Genomic DNA, 24,123 nt, shown 5'->3' with positions numbered 1-24,123 from the left:
GAAGGGGCTTCCTCGTGAGCAGCCCTCTCGGGAAGAACTGCAGCACCCCTGCACCAAGCCCCCATGGGCCCTTAGAAGTCCACTGGGAGGCGCCCCCTCCACAGGGCAGCTGCAGGGGAGCACACGCACAGGGTCCCTAAAGGGCCCTCAGGCATCTGCCCCTCCAGCTGCCAGGGGCTGAACAAGAGGCAGTCACAGAGGGATGTAGGTGGAGGGGGGGGCACAGTAGTCAGGGCAGTCAGCACCCAGAGGCAGGTCAAAAGCCAGGCCCAGCCTGGCGGGGGCCACACAGGGCCCTTGGAGTCTCCCTGGGACAGGCCCTCCCTGCCCATACACGCTGGCAGCCACCGCTGTCTGGGGGCAGAGGTAACTAGGGGCTCCAAGAATGGGGAGGACTTCCTACGGGGTGCTGGAGCCCCTCCAAGGCCAGCTGGACTGCTGCCAGCACCCCCACCCCCGGGGCCATGCATTCAACAGAAGCCTTCTGGGCCCCCTTTCTGCAGACCTGAGACCAGCCCAGCCACCAGGAGGCTGTGTCCACCCAGGCCAGGCCTGGACGCATTCAACCCCGGGCCTCAGAGGGTCACCGCCCTGAGCGTTCACCCCTGGGCCTCGGAGGGTCACCACCCTGAGTGTTCACATCTGGGTCAGGGGCGTTACACCCAGAGGGCTCTGTGGAACGGGGCCATGTGGCCTGCCACTGTGGACAGGCCCTAATGACAATCTTGGGCTGAAGGATGCATTTCGATGAGTGGGCGACAGCCACCCTCACCTAACAGGCATTCGCAAGCCGAAGGGGATGCCTGCTGTTGCCCAGGCCTCATCCTGAGCTCCAGAGTCACCGAGGCTGAACAGACGTGGCACCCTCAGAGGATCAGGGCCAGCCCTGACAGTCCTCCTGCCCAGTGAGACCTGGGCCGCAGGTGGACAAAGCCCTTGTTCCACCCGCCAAGCCCATCTGTCTAGCTGCAGGCTGGGGTGGGGCAGTCCTGAGGAGCCCGGGAGGACCTCTCACACCACGCCCACCACGGCTGTATCCAGCTCACTTGGAGACCCGGCCTTGGCTGGGACCCTCAGGAGTTAAATGTGTGTTTTCCAGCTCCTCTTAGAAGCAGCAAAGGCCCACCAGAGGTGGGGAAGGGGAGGGTACCCGCAGAAGCCTGTGTGCCAACACTGCTGAGTGGCTCTGCTCAGCTCTCCTTCCTGAAGAGAACAAAGCTCACGTGGCCTCTAGCCAGGGCTCAAGGACACCAAGTTCCGGCAGCCACAGGCAGAGAGCAGAGACAAGGACAGGTCCACCTTGGCGAGCAGAGGCTCAGTCGCTTCCACCAAGGCCCAGGGCCTGACGGAGGCTCCCACCCACAACAACTGAGCCCTGCTGGGGTCTCTCTCATTTCCTGCTCTCACTGGCCTGGTGTGTCCCACTGGAAGCCCCAGGCCCGCACCCTGTGCCCCCGGCCCATAGTGGGTTCCACATCAGGAGGGCACCAGGAGGCCTTGGCAACGTCCCCACAAGTAGCTTCCCTCCCCGAGGATGCAGGCCTGAAATGGGCTCACCTGCTTGCGGACCGGGAAGCCCAGGCCCCGCACGTCCGAGACGATGAAGGTGATGATGGTCTTGACAACGGTGGCAAAGAACGTGTTGACCCCGAAGACCAGGGCACAGAGCTCTTTAGATAGAGAAGATGCGATCTGAAAGCTGAACAGGAAGAGCGGGCAGATCAGGCGCTGCTGGGAGAACGAGAAGCAGCAACAGGGAAAAGCCTGCGGCCCGGCTCCCACCAGCCCATGACTCGCCTGGCAGCCATGGGGTCCCAGGGCATGTATAAGCCCCCCACCAAGCCCCCATCTCTCCCACACATGCCCGCCCCTGCCAGGCAGGAGCCAGCACCCAGGCCACCCACCCTTGAGGGGCCATTCTGGGAGCTGCTGCATCCCCCTGGCTCAGTACAGGGTGAGGATCCCTTATCCAAAATGCCTGGGGCCAGAGGTTTTGGATTTTGGAATATTCACATATCCATAAGGAGATACCTTGAGGATGGAACCCAAGTCTAAACATGAAATTCATTTATGCTCATATACACTGTATACGCACAGCCAGAAGGTGATTTTATATAATACCTAACAGACACTTGCAAGCCAAAGGGGCGCTACTGCCCAGGGCCTCACCCTGAGTTCTGGAGTAATTTGTGCATGAAGAAACTTTCGGCCGTGTTCTGAGACTTGTCAAACAAGGTGTGGGATTCCCACTGCATTGTCTTTTCAGAGCTCAAAACTGTCAGATTTTGGAGTATTTCAAATTCTGGATTTTTGTGGTGGTTGTTGTTGTTGTTGTTATTTTTTAGATGGAGTCTCGCTCTGTTGCCCAGGTGTGCAATGGCACCATCTCAGCTCACTGCAACCTCTGCCCCTAGGTTCAAGCAATTCTCCTATCTCAGGCTTCGAGTAGCTGGGATTACAGGCATGTGCCACAACACCCAGCTAATTTTTGTATTTTTAGTAGAGACAGTTTCACCATGTTGGCCAGGCTGGTCTCGAGCTCCTGGCCTCAGGTGACCTGCCCACCTCGGCCTCCCAAAGTGCTGGGATCAAAGGCGTGAGCCACCGCACCCGGCTGAATTCTGGCTGTTTTGATTAGGGATGCTGAACCTGTACAATGGGTGTCACAAAACACAAACTCAACAAGATGCCGAGAAGGGCTCCCATGAGCTCTGGGACGGACCAGGTCACAAGGCATCTCAAAACACTCAGAAAATCATCATCAAGAGAACCCCTGGGCACTGACAGAAAAGTCTGGAACGAAAGTCTTTCATGGTTAAATGTTCGATAAATTAGAAGAGCAGTGAAACCAGAGTCGGTGAGGGAGCAGCAGCCAGGCAGGGCAGGCCCTGGAGGTGAGGGGCAGCCGGGTAGGGCGGGCCCTGAAGGTGAGTGGCAGCTGGGTGGGAGGTGGGTGGGCCTGGAGGCAGAGCAGGCCTTGAGGTGAATGGCAGCCAGATACAGTGGGCCCTGGAGGTGAGTGGCAGCTGGGTAGGGGGGCCCTGGAGGTGAGTGGCAGCCAGGCAGGGCAGGCCCTGGAGGTAACAGCCGGTTACCGCGAGCCCTGGAAGTGGGTGGTGGCATGCACATGTCCAGGAATGAAGGCACCACATTCCTGACATGGAGAGGTGACACACAAGGCTTCTGGTGCTCTGCAAAGAAACTAGTCTTCAGATGCAGTTCCAATTAAAATCTGCAAAGTGCTTTAAAAAAAAAAAAAAGAAAAAAGAACTGGACAAAAAAATATCCTAAAATTCACCTGAAGAAAAAATAAACAAAAATGCCAGAAACCCTTTAGAGAAGGGCAAAGGTGTCTGTGCTGCCAGGCACTGGAGATGGGGGGACAGCGGGGACAGTGCAGATGGGGGGCGGGTGGCAGTGAGGACGAGAAGCACACGGAGGTCCCAGTGAGCAGGTCAGCAGGACAAAGGGCAGATGAACAACAGGGAGAACCCAGCACAAACGAGCTTCTGGACGCTGGCGCTGGGTAGACCAGCCCCCAGGGTGCTTCCAAGGACACTGAGAAACACTGGGAGTTGAATTAAAGGCAAACGAGTGTGGGGCATGATGGGGGCACAGGTGATTGAAAATACATGATACAGATGAGCGCTCCCCAGATCAGCAGAGAGGAAAGTGAGTCCCAACACAGTCAGGAGACACACAGGGGCCACTCAGTCCACAGCAGGCTGGCCGGCCTTGCTCTTGTGAAGGAAAGGCTGGGAGCCCAGCTGGTCCATCAGGGTCTCAGGGAGGGTGGGAAGGCCACTCCACCATCCTGATGGGGAGAAAGCCCGCAGGCCAGCCTGCAGGGTACCTGCAATATTGACAGAAACCTTTCAAAAGCACATACTTTCCAACCTGGCCATTCCCCTTCCAGGAATCCACCTGAGGGCCATTATTAGAATTTGGAAAGAAAAATGTAGGTAGAAGGGCATTCATCTCAGTGTTCTTCTGTTGTAAGAAAAATAGAAATGGTGACTTTACCCACAGACTGGGGGTGGGTTGTAAGGCCCACCACTCATGACCCGGAGTGACCACCTACGTCTATGTCTGACATCAACCCAACACAGACAAGCAGGAAATGCTGGGATTCCCCACAGCAAATGGCGGTTTTCTGCTTTGCACACTGCTGCACCGTGTTGGATTTTCTGCGATGGGCATCAATGACTTTATAACTAAAACCTTTCAGGCATTGTCCCCCTGGATGCAGCAATGGAACGGCACATCAGCAGAGGCCCTGGCACTTTCCACAGTGCTGGCAAGTCAGGGAGGGGGGCCTTCAGGAGCTGGGGGCAGCAAGAGCCCTGCGTGGGCCTCAGGGAGCATGGAGAAGGCGGCCACACAGGAGCAAAAGGGAACCCAAGTATGGCAGGGGCAGGAGAGAAGGGTGGGCCGGGCTGCCCATGCCAGGAGACTGCTGCCTGCGTGTGGGGAGGACAGGGAAGTATGGGGCTGGGCACATCCAGGCAGAATGCTGCAGGGATGAGGCTACCAACGCAGAGGGCACAATGCAAGGGTCGGCAGGGCACTCTCAGCTCAACAGGCTTGTGGCCAGCGTAAGCCTCAGGGGGACGACCCACGGAGGGAGGGAGACAGGGCTCGGAGACCACCCTGGAGTGGAGGCCCAGGAAGGGGAGCTGGGGCCAAAGTCCTCCCAGCTGGCAGGAAAGAGGGGGCAGGTCCAGGGAGGCAGGGGCCAGTGTGAGCACACAGGGTCAGTGTCTGAGTGTGTCAGTGTGTGTGGTCTGAGTATGTGATAGGTGTGTCAATGTGTGGGTGTGTCAATGTGTGGGTGTGTCAATGTGTAGGTGTGTCCATGTGCGAGCGTGTGGTGTGTGTCCGAGTGTGTGGTGTGTTCATGTGAGTGTGCATTTGTCCGTGTGTGGTGTCCATGTGTAGTCTGTGTCCATGTGTGAAATATCCATGTGTGAGTGTGTTTGTCCATGTGTGCACGTGTGGTATATGTGTGGTGTGTCCATTGGTGTGTGGTATCTGTTCACATGTGTGGTGGGTGTGCATGTGTGAGCGTGTGTTCATGTGTGTGGTGTGTCCGTGTGTGGTGTGTTCACGTGTGGTGTGTATCCGTGTGAGTGCAGTGTGTGTTCACGTGTGGTGTGTGTCTGTGTGTGGGTGTGTTTACGTGCGTGGTGTGTCTGTGTGTGGTGTGTCCGTGTGTGTGGTGTGTTCATGTGTGTGGTGTGTTCATGTGTGTGGTGTGTGTCCATGTGTGGTGTGTCCATGTGTGTGGTGTTCATGTGTGTGATGTGTGTCCATGTATGTTGGTGTGTTCGCGTGTGTGGTGTGCGTGTGTGTGGTGTGTGCGTGTGTGTGGTGTGTTCATGTGTGTGGTGTGTCCGTGTGTGTGGTGTGTTCATGTGTGTGGTGTGTGTCCATGTTGGTGTGTCCGTGTGTGTGGTGTGTGTCCGTTGTGTGTGGTGTGTTCATATGTGTGGTATGTTCACGTGTGTGGTGTGTCCGTGTGTGTGGTGCGTTCATGTGTGTGGTGTTCATGTGTGTGGTGTGTCCGTGTGGTGTGTCCGTGTGTGAGCATGTGTTGTGTCCACGTGAGTATGGCGTGTCTGTGTTGTGTCCGTCTGTGAGCATGTGGTGTGTGTTCATGAGTGTGTGGTGTGTGTCTGTGTGGTGTGAGTGCCTGGTGTGAGTGTAAGCTGAGGATGAACTCACACAGGTGCATGCTCCCGCTCCTGCCTGGATGGGGTCTCAGCAGCCTGGGGCCTGGAGGATGGGGTTGGGAGCAGGGCAGCAGCAGGCTTCAAAGAGGAGTGCGGAGGGCCTGGGGTAGCAGCTGGACGGCACAGGCAGGGATGCCCCAGGTCCCAGGAAGAGACAAGCGGGGACCCTGGTCAGCTCCAGGTGGCTGGCGGGGCCAGCAATGGCACAGTCGCTGGGGCGTGACGGGAAGATGGGAGCACCCGGCGAAGCGCGAGGCGTGATCCTGGTGCCTGCCCACCCCCGGCTCCCCACCCTTCTGGAACTCACGTGGCGATGGGCACGAGGAACTGGTAGGAGCCGCGGAACAGCACGAAGGCCGCATAGCACAGCCAGATGCTACTCGTGTGCACCAGAAGGAAGACCAGCCCGGCCTGCGTGGCCGTGACGCCCGCGATGAGCAGCTTGGACCAGCGCACCCAGCGGATCTTCACGAAGCCCGCGGCGAAGGACGTGATGGCACCTGAGACGGGAGGGATGGGGCGTTGCAGTGGCCCTGGGGGGCCACGGGGCACGGGGAGGTGGCAGGAGCCTCTGAGGGAAGGTATCCACGGGGCAGGGGGAGGTGGCGGGGAGCCTTTGGAGGATGGATCCACGGGGCAGGGGGAGGTGGCGGGGAGCCTTTGGAGGATGGATCCACGGGGCAGGGGGAGGTGGCGGGGAGCCTTTGGAGGAAGGATCCATGGGGCAGGGGGAGGTGGCGAGGAGCCTCCGGGGGAAGCACCCACGGGGCACGGGGAGGTGGTGGGGAGCCTCTGGGGGAAGCACCCACGGGGCAGGGGGAGGTGGTGGGGAGCCTTTGGAGGAAGGATCCACGGGGCAGGGAGAGGTGGCGAGGAGCCTCCGGGGGGAAGCACCCACAGGGCAGAGGGAGGTGGCGGGGAGCCTCTGGGAGAAGGTATCCACGGGGCAGGGGGAGGTGGTGGGGAGCCTTTGGAGGAAGGATCCACGGGGCAGGGGAGGTGGCGAGGAGCCTCTGGGGAAGCACCCACGGGGCAGGGGGAGGTGGTGGGGAGCCTCTGGGGGAAGGTATCCACGGGGCATGGGGCGGCAAAGGGGAGCCTCCGGGGTAAGGATCCACGGGGCAGGGGGGTGAACGGGGAGCCTCGGGGACCAGGGCGCACGTACCCAGTAGCGTAGAGGCAGCATCTGCCGCGCCGTTGTAGACTTGTGCACTGTTGGTGGTGGGGTCCACCTCGTTCCACAGGATGTGCACGTAGTAGACCACCAGGTAGTAGCCGGCCGAGTTGAAGACCCACCAGAGGGACCAAAGGCGGAGCTGCGGCCGCCGCAGGCTATCCCCCAGCTCCCGCAGCATCCGCGCCAGCACGGAGTCCCCACAGGCCGCCCGCAGCGCGCGCCCCAGCTTCCCTCCGGGGCCGGCGTTCATGCGCTCCAGCTCCGACGCCGAGGCTTCGCCCCGTTCCCGGTCGTCGCGGTTGAAGAAGAGGCTGCGTTTGGGGCGCTTCAGGAAGAGGGCGAGGACCACACTGAAGGTGAGGAAGGCCAGCGAGATGTAGTTGAGCGTGGAGAAGGAGACTCGGCCCACGGTGACCAGCAGCTGGCCCAGCACGGAGCTGGTGAACACACCCAGCAGCACGGCAGCGCGCGAGTAGCCAGCCACACGCTGGTAGCGCGCGGGCCGCACGAGAGAGAAGATGTAGGAGGAGTAGGCGATGCGCGCGGCCATGGTGACACTGTAGAAGAGCTCCATGAGCTGCATGTGTGCCACCGAGTGGCCCAGCAGCAGCAGCAGCCACACCGACACGAAGCTGAGCCCCTGCAGCAGCAGCACGGGCGTGTAGCGCAGGTAGTCGGTGAGCAGGAACACGGGCACCAGCACGGCCAGGTAGGAGTAGGACAGCACCGGCGTGATCTTGTTGGTGACCTGCGGACAGGCGGGCGGGCGCCCCACTAGGCATTAGCAATGCTGAGGCTGCCGCAGACACAGCCCGCCGAGGTCATGGCTGCTGACGGCTTCCTGCCCCAACACTGCCTGGTGTGACCCCTCTCCCCAACACGCCCCTGTCCCATGTCCCATTGCATCGTCCTCTCTGAACAGGGACCTCTGACTCCCGACCCTCCCGGGAGCCTGGGAGCATTTGCCTGCAGAAAGCTGACAGTAGCCACAGAAGGAATTGTTATTAATAATCCTGTTCATCTAAGCTTCTCTATTTTTATTTTTATTTTTTTCTGAGACAGAGTCTCGCTCTGTCGCCCAGGCTGGAGTGCAATGGTACAATCTTAGCTCACTGCAACCTCCACCTCCCAGGTTCAAGCAATTCTCCTGCCTCAGCCTCCCGAGTTACAGGTGCGTGCCACCATGTCTGGCTGATTTTTGTATTTTTAGTAGAGACGGGATTTCACCATGTTGGACAGGCTGGTCTCGAACTCCTGACCTCAGGTGATCTGCCCGCCTTGGCCTCCCAAAGTGCTGGGATTACAGGCATGAGCCACTACACCCAGCCAGCTTCTCTATTTTTAATAGAATAAAAACATGGTTTTATTTCATCTTAAACAATATGGAAAACAGAGCTGTAACCCATAACACATTCACACTAACACAAGTTCCTTCCATCCTTCCTGGAGAGAGACAAAAACAGAAGGCACAGAAAGGAAGAGCAGGATCAGGAACAGCAGGTTCGTGGGAGGGACTGTGGGGAACCCAGCAGGGGAAGAAAGACAGGAAAGGGAAGAAGGGGAAAGAGAGGGCGTGGGGAAGGGCAGAGGGCCCTGGGCTGCGCACTCCCATCTCACACTTGTCCCCAGAGCAAGGTCTTTCAGGCCAGGCTCCAACCCAGGGGCAGGGAGGGGGGCAAGCACCCCTGCAGCCGCCCTACACCCACCCAGGACGGGGAGCACAGGCTGTCGGCCTGCCCACCCCCACCTCCTCCATCACATGTTATGTGGGAACCCAGCTCCACAGCCTTGGCCACTGAGCTGCCGGTGGACACTCCGGGCCTGGCTTCTGTGCCTGTGGCCTCAACACACATCCACCTTCCATGGGAACGTGGAGCTGGGCATGGGTCTGGGGGTGCTACCTCCTACAGGACAAGGTCAGAGGGCACTGCCCCAGACTCTACTCCAGGCAGGCACCAAATGTCCCCAGCTGGCTTGGCAGGGGCCAGGGCTTCTGCAGGCACACTTGGGCTCACCTGGGCACAGTCCAGAGGAAGAGGCCCCACCCCCGTGAGGCGCAAGCCGCTTGCCTTGCCCCTCCCTGGGGACTGATGTGGGAGCCACCTTATGCTTGGAGCCTCCCCGGGGGCCCAGGTGCATTTTCAGCAGATGGCCCTGCCCAGGGGCCCCACCAGACCCCACCTCAGATCCGCTGGAGGTTGGTACCAGGTGGGCCAGCAGGGCGCTGCTGGACTCTGGGCCTCCAGTAGGCCCCACCTGACTCAGGCCTGACCACCAGCAACCCCACAGCCCTACTCATGCTGGCCCCAGGTGACTCAGCCCCCTGGCCCAGCCACAACTTGAAAAGACCAAAACCCTGGGTCAAGCATAGGAGGTGCTGTCCAGCCACGCTCCCCCCAGGGCCTCTCAGCACACCTAAGATGTGTGGCCCGATGTGTCGGAGGTCTGGCCACCGGTCACTGTGGACCAGCCTGGGGAACAGGCCCCCTGCAGCCAGGCCAGCATGCTGAGAAGCTTCCCAGGGGCTCAGGGGAAGGCTGCCCAGAGACCCCACCTCAGGGCACCCTGAGGTTGCACCCCGGAGCCTGCACCGTCATGGAGACCAGGCTGACCTGAAGGCTGTGGTCCCAGCAGCACCAGGCACCCAAGGTCCCTCCTGCACTCCATCCTGCTCAGGACATTCTGGGACACTCTGAGGGTAGGTCAGGCGTCAGGAGGCTGAGTGACCATGCCGGGTCACAGAGAGCCTCAGGGCCGGCCATCGGCTTCTTCACTGTGTTTACAGCAATGTCCTGGGGACATCAAACAGCCCCACTGTGGGCAAGCTCTCCTGGCTGACGGCCTGCTTGACCGCGGGAGGCTCCTCCTCGGGGCCAGCCCAGGGAACCCCTGCAGAGGCCGAAAGAAGCGGCTCAGAGGCAGGGGCCCTCCCAGGGCCTCAGGGACCCCTGACCCCCAGACACAGGAGGCCGCGCGGGGGCATGACCGCCCCAGCCCCTGGCCAGGGCACAGGTCCTGCCCACAGCCCAGAGGCAAAATGGTAGCCAACCAGCAAAGAGGCTCTCCCCAGAGCCCACGGCTCTCTGGAAAAGGGCGCTGGGGGTCCTAGAAGCCTTGCCCACCTCGCTCATCTCCTCTTCCACCAGGAACCGGCTCTGTAGGCCGGGGCCTCATCAGGCACCTCCTGGTCTTAGTTGAGGGACCGAGTGCAGAGCTCCCCCTTGGCAGACCACAGGGTCAAGGTGGAGCCTTAACACCCCCCAACACCCACCCAGGGCCCTCCTGCTCCTCTCCCTGCACCTCCTCGATGGCCCCTACTCCCCCTTCCTCAGCTTTGGCAGGCAGACAGCAGGGAGGCTCTGCCCAGAGCTGTGACCTGCGACCCACTTACTAGGCTGCTGGGGGAGGGGCCCCCACAACGGTCCCAGCAGGGAGGTGGCATCTGTCAGGCGGCCACGGCTCTGACACGAGGACAGCCTCCTGCTGCCTGAGCCTAGCGTCCGCCCTGTTCTCCACAGGTTGTGGTTGGGGTCCAGGCTGAATGGGCAGAGTGCAGGGAGCTGCACCCAAATTTACACCCGGACAGCAAGGGAGGCTTCTCTGAACAGGGAGGTGGGAAGGTGGGCAAGGCCCAAAGGCAGGCAGGACGTTGGGGCAGGGCCGGGCGTGGGGCAGCAGGACTGGATGCCAGAGAAGGGCACCCAACAGGGACTGGCTGGGGATGGGGCATGGGCCGCGGGTCAGGAAGGATGGCTGTGCACAGGGTCCTGGGCCGGGGGTCTCCCTGGAGGAGGGTGGGGGCTGCAGCTCCCACCACACAGCACAGTTCCAGTGAGGTTCCAGGCAACCGCAACCCACCCAGGAGCACCTCACGGACCCGGCCGCGGAAAGCACTCTCAGCTGCCACTCAAAGCAGAAACCCCAGAGGGAAATGTGGCCAAATTCAAAATGACTCCAGAGAAACATCATACGTAACACACAGCCAGTCCAATCCCAAGGGCACAGGGTCTCCAGGAAGCAGAGGAGGGAACCAGGTCCAAGGAGGACAGCAACCGCAGGGATACCAGGAAACACCGGCCCACGGCAGGAGAAATGGAGGCACAGCAAATGTGAGCAACGGAAACCACGCTCCTCACAGCGGCCAGATGGCTGGCGCTCAGCAGCACACCCGAGCTGGTGAGGGGAACACAGGCAGCCCGTGGCAGGCTGCAGAGGAAGCAACATTTGCCCCAGCAGTGAGCTGGAAATGCCAGCCCGGGCCAGCTGGGTCACTCAGGCCCACTGCCTGAGGCTGCCGGCTCGTGCTCTACCCGAAGCCATCACCAAGCAGTGGCAGAAACCGGAATCCCCTAATCGCCTCCAGCAAAGCACCAGATAAGCACCTTGTAGTTCAACCCGGTAGGCGCAGCTTAAGAACACCCTTGAACCCACGTGGAACATCTCTTAAGTCAGACTGGGCAGGAGAGCAACTTGCGAAAGCTGGGTCATAAGACACCACTTACACGAACTTCCTAGACACAAGCCCGGCAACAACAGGGGCTGGCAAGTACTGGCAGGCTGGGCCTCCCTTGCCCCCAAAGCTGTTCCCCATCCACCTACCGGTGGCCGCCCCCGCACCTCGGCGCCCACGTGCCTGCTCCCGTGAGTTCTTGTTGGACCCCAGGAGGCAGGGAGCGATAAAGCTCTCCTCCGGCCTCTCCTGCAGCCAGAGGAGCTGAGATCAGGGGCCCCCGCCAAGTGGCAGGTGCACAGAGCACCTGCACCCATCGTCCCTCTGATGACATCCAAGGCCTGATGGAATGGCTTAATTTCTGGAATCTACTTTGTAATCCATTAATGTGCAACATGAGAGGGCAGGCAGATGGGATTTAAACATTTTCGCTCTAGAGACTTTTCTTATGGTGTTATTTTAAGGGAAATGCCACACATAATGCTCATCCCTATAAATAACCTTGGCGGTTGACAGTGGCCCTCCACTAAGAGCAGAGATGCCATCTGGTCAGTGGGTGGCAGGGAGAGGGGCAGACTGGCCAGGAGCAGAAGGCACTTCATGAGGGGTCAAGGAGATGGCTCTGCCGCTCCAGCCCCAGCCCCGCCACCGACAGCCAGAGCCAGGAAAAGACCCTGTCCTCACCTGGAAAGTGACCCCGCCCTGGCGGTTAGCAGTGCTGGCCGTGGGACTAGACAACAGTCACACACGCATGGTGCTCTGAGCCGGGCACGCGGGAAGGGCAGCACCTCCACTTTTCCAAGACCACACCCCTCGGCTGCACATCAGTTTCACAATTCTAGGGTCTGCGAGGGGTGGGGGCCCGGCTTCCAGCCAGGAGACACAGGGAACAAGAGGCATGCCTAGCGACAGCAATGTGGGTGCAGGGGCCAGGTGGCTGTGCTGCAGAGGACGGGGACAGCGGCTGAGATGGGCAGCTGAGCAGGCCCCAGGCCCTGAGATGGGGTGTCGGGGTGATCAGCTGGGCCGGCAGCCTGTGAGAACTTCCAGGCTCCTCCTGTGCGGACGTGCCGTATGGACAAGGACCCCACAGCCCCAGGAGGAAACTGCTTCAGATACGGCTGCTCCTGCCTCCACCGTTCATGTGGCCTGAGAGACCCGTGACTGGGCATAAGTCTATTAGAACAGTTTCAATAAGACCCTTTGTCCTCATGGCTGAGTAAAATGAAAATTCCTTCAATAATCTCTTTAGATAAATAGCCACTAAGTCTGTTGGAGGCAGGTGCCCAGCAGGGTTGGACGTGGGCTTCCTCCTCCAGGAGGGCCGATGAGCCCAGCCTGGCAGGTGGGGTGGGGCAGGCTCCCTCTCGGCAGGAACAGTATCACTTTTTATCTAGCCTGGTTATTAAGCCGCAGCCAGGCCCCTCCATCTGATGGTGCCCGCTGCAGGGGGTGTGAGACCCCAGCCGGGTTCGCTCCGGGACCATTATCAGCTGACATGGCCACTCACCCTCTCCAGCCTCAAGTGCTCACGCCTCCAACAGGAAAAGCGCCCTGGCCCCCAAAGCTGCTCCCCACCCACCCACAGGCAGCCGCCCCGACACCCTGGCGCCTACGTGCCTCCTTCCGCGTGAAGTTCTTGTCTGGCCCCAGGAGGTAGGGCGTGATGAAGCTCTCCCCTGGCCGTATCTGCGCCATGAAGCCGTAGAAGCAAAGGTAGCACACAAGGCGCCTCCAGGACCGGAGCTCAGGGTCAGGCCCAGGTTCCACAGGCACCTGCTTCTCCACCGCTGGGCTGGAGGGCACCATGCTGCTCAGGTCACATGCAGCTCCGGAGGGGACGATGGTGACACTCTGCCTGGAAGGAGGGGTGGAGTCAGGGCAGCTCAGAAGATGGTCTGCAGGCCTCCCCACCCCGCAGAATGAGGCCCAGTGCCGGCCTCCTCCTCGCCACTCAGGACCAACCACCTTTGAGACAAACGCAGACCCCGGACCCATCCTCACCCTGCAGCACCAAACTGGGAGCCACCCACACCTGAGTTGCTCCGGAGTCCCCCAGGCCAGGCTGTCACCACCTCCAGGGTCTCTAAGGCTGAGGGACGTCTCCAGTCTCATGGAGTGATTTAAATGCCAATCAAAACCAAGTTAATTAACTAATTGACTTACTAGATTAACTATACTAACAAAATTTAGGGTTTGGGGCCATAGCAGACTCATGTCACTGCTGGGCAGCGCGTGTGGCTGTGGCAGCCGGGCGGGCACACCTCACCCCACAGGCCTAAGGGCAGCCCACATGCCTGCTGCTGCTGTAGAAGCACCCAGGTGGCCCGGGGAGGGCACAGGCCGAACAGACGCTGCTGGAGGCCAGGCACACACCTGGTCACACCACGGGTGGCCGACAGTGGGTGGCTGCAGGTACCAGCCTCAGGTCCCCATCAGCCTGGGGTTGGATCCTGCACACGACCGTGGGAAACACACGCGCCCCTGTGCCCTGGCAGAAGGGCATGCAGGCCAAGTCCACAGGGAGGGAAGGGCAGAGGAAAAAGCAGGTGTCTTTGAGGGGGCTGAGGGCAGCCAGGGGTGAAACATGCATGGGACGGAGGATGGGATGGAGCCAAGGCCCAGCCCCTGAGCCCAGGGACCCCAGCATCCCCGGAGGCAGGTTATCCTAGACAAAAGCAGCTAGCAGGAGCCATGAGTGGACCTGACACGTTCCAAATGGAGCACCCCAGACCACGGGCCTTCATCCACGAGGCAACACGCATCCAACCTTGGGGACCATCCCAGCAGCACCCCCGCCCCACACGGCCAGGGCACGTGGCGGAGCAGCAGCAGCACGCAGCCCCTCGAGGGCTTGTCTCTTTCAGTCCTGACTCTGCCCAGGAGAAAGGCTCCTCTGGTGCGGGCAAGAGCTCATCTCGCCACCACAAATCGTGCCTTCTAGCTGCGGGGTAGCAGCCTGTCCACTTATCAGAATCATGTCTCCAGGTGCCACATAGTGCTGGTTTTCCATTTAAGGCCTCAGTGTAAAGTTCTCTTTCAAGTAAGTCAAAAGTGAGCCGTCATAAACAAGTGTGTCAGGGCCCACACCAAGCCAACTCAGTGAGGCCGGGACCCAGCCCTGGTCCCTGACGGGTGCACCTCAGGTCTGTATCAGCCGACCTCTGCTCCCGGAGGCCAGGCCTGGCAGAGTGCTCGTGGAAAGGCCACCTGCTGCTTAGGCGGGGTGGGGGCACGGCACATGCCGAGGGCAGCTGGGCAGCCGCACGGGGCGGGGTCGCCGTCCTGTCTGCACTGGCCTGACACAGTCGGACAGTTGTGCCTCACCATAGGGCCTGCTTGGGAGGCTGGCGGGGGGGTCTGCAGAGGGTCTGGATTTGGGGAGAGTCTCCTCCAACCCTCCAGCACGTGCTCAGAGCATCCCTCGATGTGAGGCCGGCTTTGGGGGTCCAGGGACTCTGAGGAAAAGCTGCCCCAAGCTCTCAGCACTCAGTCTCTGAGTATCAGAGACCATCAAGCTGGAAGTGGTCCCTGAACTGCCCCCAACCTGACACACAGGCTTAGGAAAGAGGTGGCCTGCAGGGACCGGAGAGGGGGACCCTCCCCAGGCCACTCAGGCAAAGCCATCAGCATCATCCCGGGTCCCGTCTTCACACCTCTACACACTCACATCTGTGACAAAGGCACACAGACAGGTGACAGCAGGGAAGCCCTTAAGAGGCACAGGCTGGTGGGCTTGCCGTGGGGGCCGCAGGGAAGTGGGGGAAGGGTTGGGGAACCTCGAGATTTCCAGAGCTCCATGGCAGGGCACGGCTGGGAAGATGATGAGACCAGCACCCCCCATTGGAGGCAGCTGGGACTCCAGAAGTTCTCAAAGGGCCAGAATGAAAACAGCCAGCCAGGCAGGAGGAAGCGCAGGCAGGGGACACTGCAAGGCTGAGGCAGATCTGACGGTCACCTGCCTCGGCCTCGCATTCCACGCCTCCCCAGGGCCTGTGACAACAGCTGGGAAGATCAGTGCACAAAGGTTGGGCTCCATTACCAGGGACCCTGATGCCCAGAGAGGCCACGGGTAGAGCTGGACATACCTCAGACCACACCCACCCCTCCCCACTGGGAGACCCATTCGGCCCTGGGACTCCCTGTCAAGCTCACTTTCCCACCCATCAGCAGGTTTAGACAGGTGCACCGATCCCCAGACACACAGAGCAACCAGATCACCACAGACAACGGGAGCCGTCAGGAGCTGAACTAAGCCCAGGGTCTGGGCCCACAGTCCACAGCCCCAGGAGTCAGATCCCCACCCACAGGACCCCCAGGAGCCCCAGGTACTTCGGCCCCCCTGTTCGGAAAGGTGCCACCTCCAGAAGCGACCAGAACATTCCTTCCTTGGAGAGACAGCCAGAGTCTCAGCCAGCAAAGGGGGTGCTGCTGGTCTTAACAGCCTCTGCTGCCAGCATGCTTAACTTATGTGCAATGAACATAGCCCACTGGCAGATGCGCATGACCAAGACCACCTCCAAGAGAAAAGACAGGGAACTTGGTCACCATCATAGAAATGCAGCCCTAAGCCAGGGGAAGCCTAGACTCCAGCCCAGTCCCATAAGCTTGAGGCCTCTTCCCCGCATCTGAAGGAAGTCCCCAGCCAGACAGGAGGGCCACGGGGAAGCAGTGAGAATCCCTGCCTCAGGAGAAGGTTGTAACAGCCCCCGCAAATCGCCAGCCCCACTGTCCCCTGTGACCACCCCTGCCCAGACTCTGTCCTTCCAAGCACCTGAGAAGGCTGGAGACCCGCAATCAAAACAAAAGCAAACACCACCTATCATTCCGTGTTTAAACCAGCTCCTACTCTGGAAGGCTAACCAAGAATGTTCGTCGCGTTTTTAGAACGCCTGCTAGTTTAAAAAGAAGAAAGCATTGCACACCCTCCCACCCCTGTTCAGATGACCAAGTTCAGGGTTCCTAAGAGCATAATTAGACCCTCCAGCTATCACTGCTGCAGGCCCAAACACCCGAGAAGCACTGTTTCTCATCTGTGTCCAGCACAGAAAACTGTACTATCTGGTATTGTAAAAATCCACCAAAGCCCCTTCAGAAAGAAAGCAATTAGCAGTTGCAACAAGCAGTGCACAGGTGGCACCCAAAGGCGGCCAGTGAGATGCAGCCTGTCTCCCAGGCCTGGACAGGGCAGGCAGGTGCACTGGGCCAGAGCGGCCTCAGCTCTGCTGATTGAACCAGGGTTGCACAGGGATCCTCGGGTCTCCGTGGGGGCAGGCCACCATTTTTTTTTTTTTTTTTTTTTTTGAGATGGAGTCTCGCTCTGTCGCCCAGGCTGGAGTGCAGTGGCCAGATCTCAGCTCACTGCAAGTTCCGCCTCCCGGGTTCACGCCATTCTCCGGCCTCAGTCTCGGGAGTAGCTGGGACTACAGGTGCCCACCACCTCGCCCGGCTAGTTTTTTTGTATTTTTTAGTAGAGACGGGGTTTCACCGGGTTAGCCAGGATGGTCTCGATCTCCTGACCTCGTGATCCACCCGTCTCGGCCTCCCAAAGTGCTGGGATTATAGGCCACCTCTTTACAGGGCTGCCGACAGGCACCTCCAAGGACTCTCCCACCTCCCCTCTGGATGCATTCTGGATTTCCGGGCCACCTTAGTTAAACCTGTGTCCTGAGGCCAGGCAGGCCAGACTCCCCAGGACAGGAGTTTCCGATGGACAGGACCCTAGCGGGATGGCTTTCCTGCTGTAGGGGTGTTGTTAGGACCCACTCGGGAAGGGCTGCAGCGGCTGTCCAGACTCTCTCTGAGACGCCTCGGGTTTGCTCTGCTGGATCCGCACTCACAGCTGCTCCAAGGGGAAGCTGCACCTACAAAGTTTCTGGCACAGAAGAGAATGGCCTGGAGAGGTGCCAGGGGCCCGCCCCACGCGTGGTTGGCAGGATTCACCCGCCGGCTGGCCCGTCCCGAAGCAGCACGTGCCTGGACGCGAACTCCGGATCCACGCGTTCCTCCAGACCCGGGGGTGGGACTTGGCGCCCCAGGATGACGCGGAGGGCAGGCTGGGGGGCGGGCCTCACCAACCCAATAGCAGGCTGGGGCGGAAAGTTAGCGGCGGGAAACCCGCTGCACTGCAACTGTTCTGCCAGGCGCCCGGCTCTCAGCCCACCGCGCCCCCCGCTGAGACCCCGGCCCACGCCCCGCACCCTCCCCAGGGCCCCCCAGGGCCCCCCAGGCCGCAGACCGCAGACCCCGGCCCGAGCCCCAGCACCCTCCCCAAGCCCCGCGGACCCCAGTGCCAGCCCCCCACACTCACTTCACAGGGCCCTGCAAACCTCGGCCCGCGCCTCGCACTCACCCCAGGGCCAAGAGACACCCCGCAGCCCCCGACACGCGGCCCCGTTCCCCACCAGTACCTGCGGCTCGGCGGAGCGGCTGAGCTGGGGCTCCCGGGACTCGGCCCCGCGCACGCGGACTCCAGGACTACAGCGCCCACAAGGCGGCGCGGCGGGCCCGCGGCTGCGGGGAGGGCGGGTCCGTCCCCACTGAACGCGCCTTGAGGGCGGGGCCTCGCGGGTGGCGGGGCGCAGCTGCAGGAGCGTCCCCACGGGGCATCCTCCCACCTACGGCAGCGCCCGCCCACTGCCCTCTCCCAGCCCCGGCCGCCGGCCTCTCCCCGCCCGGTCACGAGGCCCCTCCGTGCTGCGGCCCTGCCCCCTGGGCCGCCACCTGACCCCGACCCCGCCCTCCCCACCCCCGCCGGCATCAGCATCCTGGGGCGGCAATGCGCTGGAAGTGGTCGGTCCCTCCGGCGGGCACCCTGCCATCCCTGCTCCCCGCCGTTCTTTCCACCCCCCAGCCCCCCCGTTAGTCCTCCCTAGCCCCCTCCTGGAACGAGGCCTTGTGCGTTCCTTTTTGCACCGTTAAACACCTGCCTTCCCGGCCGGTCGCAAGCCGGATCCCGGAGCGCGGCGGGCCCACGCGCCCTCAGGGGTGGCCCTGGGCCGCCTTCCTGGGGCTCCAACAGGGACACGCACAGCCTGCTCTTGGGGACTGCACGGCCCCGAATCCGGCGCCCCCAGGACCCCCGCCGCCCGCCCTCCTGCCTGACGGTGACCCCTACCGGCTTGTACGAAGAGCAAGTCGGATCCAGGACGCGGCCCGGGGCCACCAGTCCCCATCCCAGCAGGGAGAGCCCGGGGAAGACCCGCGCAGGCCTGGCAGGTGGGGACGGCAGCGCAGTCACACTCAGGAAGGGAGGTCTGGGCCACTCTCCCAGGAAGGCGCGGGGCTGCAGCAGACAGCGCCGCCGAAAGCCCCAGGACTGCGCAGGACACAGGGGAAGTGGGGGGCCACAGGGTCACTTTACCCTGGAGTTATCCAAGCCCTGGCTATGGGGAGGGAAGCTAAGCCGAGGGCTGTGGGGGCCCCAAGGCTAAGGAGTAGCCAGGAAGTCAGCCGCACAAAACAGAAGGGGATGGCCACCCTGGTACCTACACCTCAAGACTGCGGGTCCCAGGTGAGCGGTGAGTCTGGAGCAGCGTCCCTGGAATGCACCCCTTCCCGGGTGTAGACGACACAGTCCACGACCTGCCTTCTGGTGTGAGGAGTGCCCTGGCTCTCCTGCCCACCAGCCGGGCAGCCCCACTGGGAAGCCGGCACAGCGTCCTTGCCCTAAATGGCCGCCTGCCCAAAGCTCTGGCCTGAGCCTTCTTTCCGGAGTCCACACGAACAAATCTCAAAGGAACTTAAAAAGGATTTGTTGGCTGGAAACAGGGGATCTGGGCTAGCTTGCAGAATTTAAGGGGGCACTACAGGATGGAGCGCCTCGCCTGGAGGGACTCCCTGCTTCGTGGGAGCCCTGGCTGTCTCCCCAGTACTAGCCTTCTCCACGGGCGGGCAGAGCCTGGCCCTGCTGGAAGACAGGAGGGGCAACGCCAAGGAGGAGGAGGCCTTCCTTCCCTCCAGGCAAAGAGGAGCCGGCCATGGGGCCAGCGCTCCAGGGCAGTGTGCTCCCTTTATGCGCAAGACAGGCCAGGAAGCCCAGAGGAAGTGAGGATGAACAGCAGCGAGGCTCCTAGACCCCTTCCCACAGAAGGTTGGCTCCCACCCCCTTCCCACCTGGAAACAGCAAGGCCAAGGAGCCACAGCCCGAAGAGTACCCACAAAGGCCAGTCCCTCACCTGTCTCTCCGGCCAGGTGGAGCCAAGCAAATCTTCCCCTGCCTGCCCAAGCCGTCCTCCGGTCCACCTGTGTGGCAGGAGTCCTGGGAGTTCCCCAGCCACACAAGGCCCAGGTTTCCTGCAGGAGCTGCTTCGGAGTAGGGGGGGTGGGGCTGCAACCACAAACAGCACGTGGCAATTATAATCTGGAGGCAGCTGCTCTGAGGGAGGAGCCAGGAGACTGGTGAAGACCTTACAGAAACCTCCACTGAGGCTTCGCTGCGAGGAGTGGCCACAGACAGCAGGGTGTGGGCTTCCAGAGGGCTCCACCCAAAATAGAGACTTACAAAAGCAGGTGACTTGGGAGTGACACTGGCATCTGGGAATGGATCCTGTGCTTGGGGCCTCATGAGGCTCCAGCGGTCCCCGTCCTTGCGTATTTCGTCATTGGTTTGTCAAATAGTTTAAGTGCCTGAGCGTTAGGGACGGGAGGGAGAGCTGGTTCCTGGGTGAAGCCCTGGGCTGGAGGGATCAGCAGGGGCCTAGCAGTATGGATCCCAGCCCTCCAGCCTGTAGGCTCCAGCCATATACAGTGATGTCTGGGGGCTGCAGGCCACAGAGACCCCTTCCCCTCCTGGAGGGGCTCAGGTGGGCTCTGCAGCCCACCCCACAGCAGTGACCCATCCCCAGCTCCTGGGCCCCCACTCCTCAGCAGCCTTAGCACCCATAGTCCAGGCCCAAGAAATCTCGGCCAGAGAATGAGGACCCTGCCCACCCACTGCCTTCTGAGACCAACCAGCCAATCCTCTCTGCCTTGGCTGGAGAGACCCAGGGCTGTCCCTGTGGTTAAGTTACCCGTCAGCATCAGGGAGGCAGTGGCGTTCGAGCAGCCCTTTCCCTCTCAGCTGGTGCTGTTGTGGCTGCTGTGGCTCTGGAAGCAAGGCTTGGACCAAATGCTAACACATGGACACATGCATAGAGATACATCCACGCAGACGTGCAGAGACGTGCACACACAGATGGACACACATGCACAGACACGCACACACACTGATGTGGTTTGGATTCTTTGTTCCCTCCAAATCTCATGTTGGAATGTGATTCCGTGGTGGAAGTGGGGCCTGGTGGGAGGTGTTGGATCATGAGGGCGGATCCGTCATGAATGGCTTAGCACCATCCCCTTGGTGATGAGTGAGTTCTCGTTCAGTTAGCTCACTCGATAGTGGATTGTTTAAAAGAGTCTGGGAACTCCCCTTTTCCTTCCCCTTCTCCCACTCTTGCTATGTGATACTGGCTCCCTGTCACCTTCCACCATGAGTGGAAGCTTCCTGAGGCCTCACAGGAGCAGATGCTGGCACCATGTTTCCTGTACAGCCTGCAGAACCGTGAGCCAATTAAACCTCTTTTCTGTATAATACTTAGTCTCTGTATTCCTTTATAGCAACACAAAAACAGCCCCCCACAGACACATACACGTACAGACACCACCGAGACATATGCACAGATACAGAGATGTAAACACACAGACATACACACGATGCAGACATACAGAGACACAGAGACATACAGACACATGTATGCTCACATGCACATGGCTCTCCATATGCAGGAAGATGGGTGCGGACCAGCCTTCCATGCCCCAGCGTGTACAGTGGACTGGCCTGCACACGGCCTCAGACACAGTTTCTCCTCCTACCCTTCCAGGCGTCGCCCCAGTCTCACTGAATGACAGGTGCTTCTGCTCCCATCTGAATCTGCTTGGTAGAGGTGCAATGCGCCCTGTAAATGCCTTGCCTCGCTTGTTGGCCAGTGGGTCTCTGCTGCAGCTGCCCCCTCTCCACCCCCAACTCCCGCCGGGCCTTCACCCCACTTTTTCCATGAGCTGACCTCCTAACACTCCCAGCGGCCAGGGGTGGCCCATCACAAGGACCTAGGGGCCCAAAGGTCTGGAGAAAGGGGGCTGACATGGATGCCTTTGTGTCAGGCCTCCCAGCACTGGCCCCCAGGCCCAGGCCGGCCTGCAGCTGTGGCCCCCATCCTCTCAGAGGCTGAGCGGGGCCACCGTCCTCAGCACCTTCTCTATGAAGCCAGAAGCCCTGTGGCGGCTGAGCGGAGAAGCAACCCCTAGAGGAAGGAGTGTTGTCCCTGGAGCCCAGGAGCTCCCGGCTTCTGCATCCCCTAGGTGAGCGCAGGACCCTCACAGCCCGTTACAGCAGTGGGGCTAACCTGGGCCTGTGCCTGCCACACTCCTTCCCTGGAAGTGTGTCCGACCTGGTCCTATGGAGTTGAATCCCGAGCCCCACTGGGGCCCCAGACAGTGGCCCCAGCAGGCCCAGACACTCCCAGTTGAGCCCTGCCTGGCCCAGCAGCAGAACACTGAATCCTGATGCCTCCAAGTCTCCCTGCAGCCAGACTTTCACAAAATTGTGATTAAATAGCCCATCTTTACTAGGGAAAGCGGGAGGTTTGAACCTCTTTGGAATCACAAGGCAGCTGTTTAGAATAATGTCATCTAACAAGAGAGTGTTAAAAAAAATTAAAATAACCAGTGGAAATCTGGCCAGTGCAAGGTGGAGTTTGAAGCCTACCCAGCCTGGTCCTCATTTCCAGAACTTGGAGGTGATAACCCTCCTGCCCGCAGGTGGAGTGTGCAGTGAGGCCAGCTACAGGAACATCCTGCGGTCGGAAGAGGTTTGCATTGAGCTCTACAATTACAGGCATGCATCCTGGTTGCAAGCAAGCTATTTGAGAAACCTATGCATGATGTTAGAAGACGAAATGATTGGGAAGGAAGGGGCAGAGTCTCTGTTCACAGATGATGCAATTGCCAGGGCAGAAAATCCTAACAGTTTATCAAAAATACTATAAATAATAAGGGCATTTAGCAAGGTCATGAGATACTAAGTCTATATACAAAAGTAATTGTGCTTCTATAATCTAGCAACAAATAATTGGAAGACAGAATTTGAAAAACAGCATTTACAATGCCATTGAAAATCAGAAAATACCTAAGAATGCATTTAATGAAAAATTTGTAAGTTCCCTATACCGAAAGCTGCAGAACATTGCTGAGAGAAATTAATGAGTAGCTAAACAAATGGGGGAGACACACCTTGTTCATGGATTGTGTAAACCAAAAATAAAATTCTAAGCCCCCAACCCTCTGAACAGACCACTCCTGTGGGCAAGGGCATTCCAAAATTAACCTGAAAAACTGGTTCAGACCAGGAGGGGAAGGGAGGGATGGATACACGTCATTATACCTGACCCCCTTTTGCAATTCAGGGAAAGTTGACCAGCTTTCAACGTCAACACAGACCTTAAGTCTGATAAGAATCATTTAGAATCTAGTCTTTGAAGCCTGCGACCCAGAGACTTCAACTGTTGATAAAACTTTGATCTCCACAACCCCTTACTGTAACCTAGACATTCCTTTCTATTGATAATAACTCAACCAATTGCCAATCCCAACATTTTTAGCTTTACCTGTAACCTTGAAGCCAGCCCCCACCAGGTTGTCCCACCTTTCCAGACCAGAGCAGTGTTTATCTTACATGTATTTGATTGGGTCTCATGTTCCCTTAAATGTATGAGACCAGGCTGTGCCCAGTCACCTTGGATGCATGCTTTAGGATCTCCTGAGGGCTGTGTCAAAAGCCATGGTCACTCATATTTGGCTCAGCATAAATCTTTTCATATATTTTACATAGTTTGACTCTTTTCATTGACAATTGGAAGGTGCTTTATTTAAGGTGAAAATTCTCCCCAAATTGATCCATAGATTCAGCACAATCCAATAGAGATCTCACAGGCTTATTTTTTAGAAATTGAGATGTTGATTAGAATTGAGGTGAAAATGTAAAAGATTTATAATAGCCAAAACAATTGTGACTAAGAAGAGCGACGTTGGAGAGCTCAGAGATATAGAGACTAAGGGAAGCTGGTGGAGTCCGAAAATAGGACCACCCACACGGAGAACAGATTTCCAACAAGGGTGTCCATTTAATTCAGTTGGGGAAAGGACGGTCTCTAGATCACATAGTTCGAGAACAGCTGGATATCCACAGGGGAAGATGAACATCAGACTTACCACATCCCTTTCACAAACACTAATTTGAGACGGCTGATAGACCCAAATTAAAAGCTAACACTGTCAAACTTGTAGATCTGTGTCCAGCGACACAAGAAGCAAACAAAATGTCAGGCCACACCTGGGAGGAAACATTCATATTCCTTGTATCTGATACAGGACTTGTATCCAGACACATAACTGTCCCTTACAACTGAGTAATAAGAAAACAGCCCACTTCTTAAAATACACAAGAGAAGCCGAGCACAGTGGCTCAGGCCTGTAATCCCAGCACTTTGGGAGGCTGAGGCCCGTTGATCACTTGAAGTCAGGAGTTCAAGACCAGCCTGGCCAACACGGTGAAACCCCATCACTACTAAAAATACAAAAATGAGGCTGGTGTGGTGGCGGGTGCCTGTAGTCCCAGCTACTCAGGAGGCTGAGGCAGGAGAATGGCTTGAATCTGGGAGGTGGAGGTTGCAATGAGCCGAGATCTCGCCACTGCACTCCAGCCTGGGCAGCAGAGTAAGACTCTGTCT

The 24,123-nt window shown here is 59.2% G+C and overlaps 1 protein-coding gene across 10 annotated transcripts in view; it reads right to left on the bottom strand.

Annotated features, from left to right (window-relative positions):
• SLC19A1 (solute carrier family 19 member 1) overlaps positions 1 to 24,123 on the bottom strand; it is a 50,155-nt gene that overhangs the window by 11,673 nt on the left and 14,359 nt on the right. For 3 of the 10 annotated variants that reach the window (XR_001888478.1, XM_017888664.1, XM_017888665.1), the window contains exons 1-5: positions 19,537 to 20,878; positions 12,980 to 13,217; positions 6,898 to 7,657; positions 6,040 to 6,232; positions 1,558 to 1,699 (exon numbers count right to left, since the gene is read on the bottom strand). Coding sequence is in view for 9 of the 10 variants with exons in the window: in XM_017888664.1 (XP_017744153.1) it covers positions 1,558 to 1,699; positions 6,040 to 6,232; positions 6,898 to 7,657; positions 12,980 to 13,217; positions 19,537 to 19,925 (1,722 nt within the window). In the remaining variant the exon portion in view is untranslated. Of the gene's footprint in view, positions 1 to 1,557; positions 1,700 to 6,039; positions 6,233 to 6,897; positions 7,658 to 12,979; positions 13,218 to 17,125; positions 17,433 to 17,769; positions 17,869 to 18,476; positions 20,879 to 24,123 lie in introns of those variants that run through there. The other 7 variants (XM_017888668.1, XM_017888669.1, XM_017888672.1 and 4 more) reach the window with 7 other exon arrangements.

The sequence above is a fragment of the Rhinopithecus bieti genome, unplaced genomic scaffold, assembly GCF_001698545.2.
Source record: "Rhinopithecus bieti isolate Rb0 unplaced genomic scaffold, ASM169854v2 scaffold_18153, whole genome shotgun sequence".
NCBI lineage: Eukaryota > Metazoa > Chordata > Mammalia > Primates > Cercopithecidae > Rhinopithecus > Rhinopithecus bieti.
This window is presented reverse-complemented; position numbering and strand designations above follow the sequence as displayed.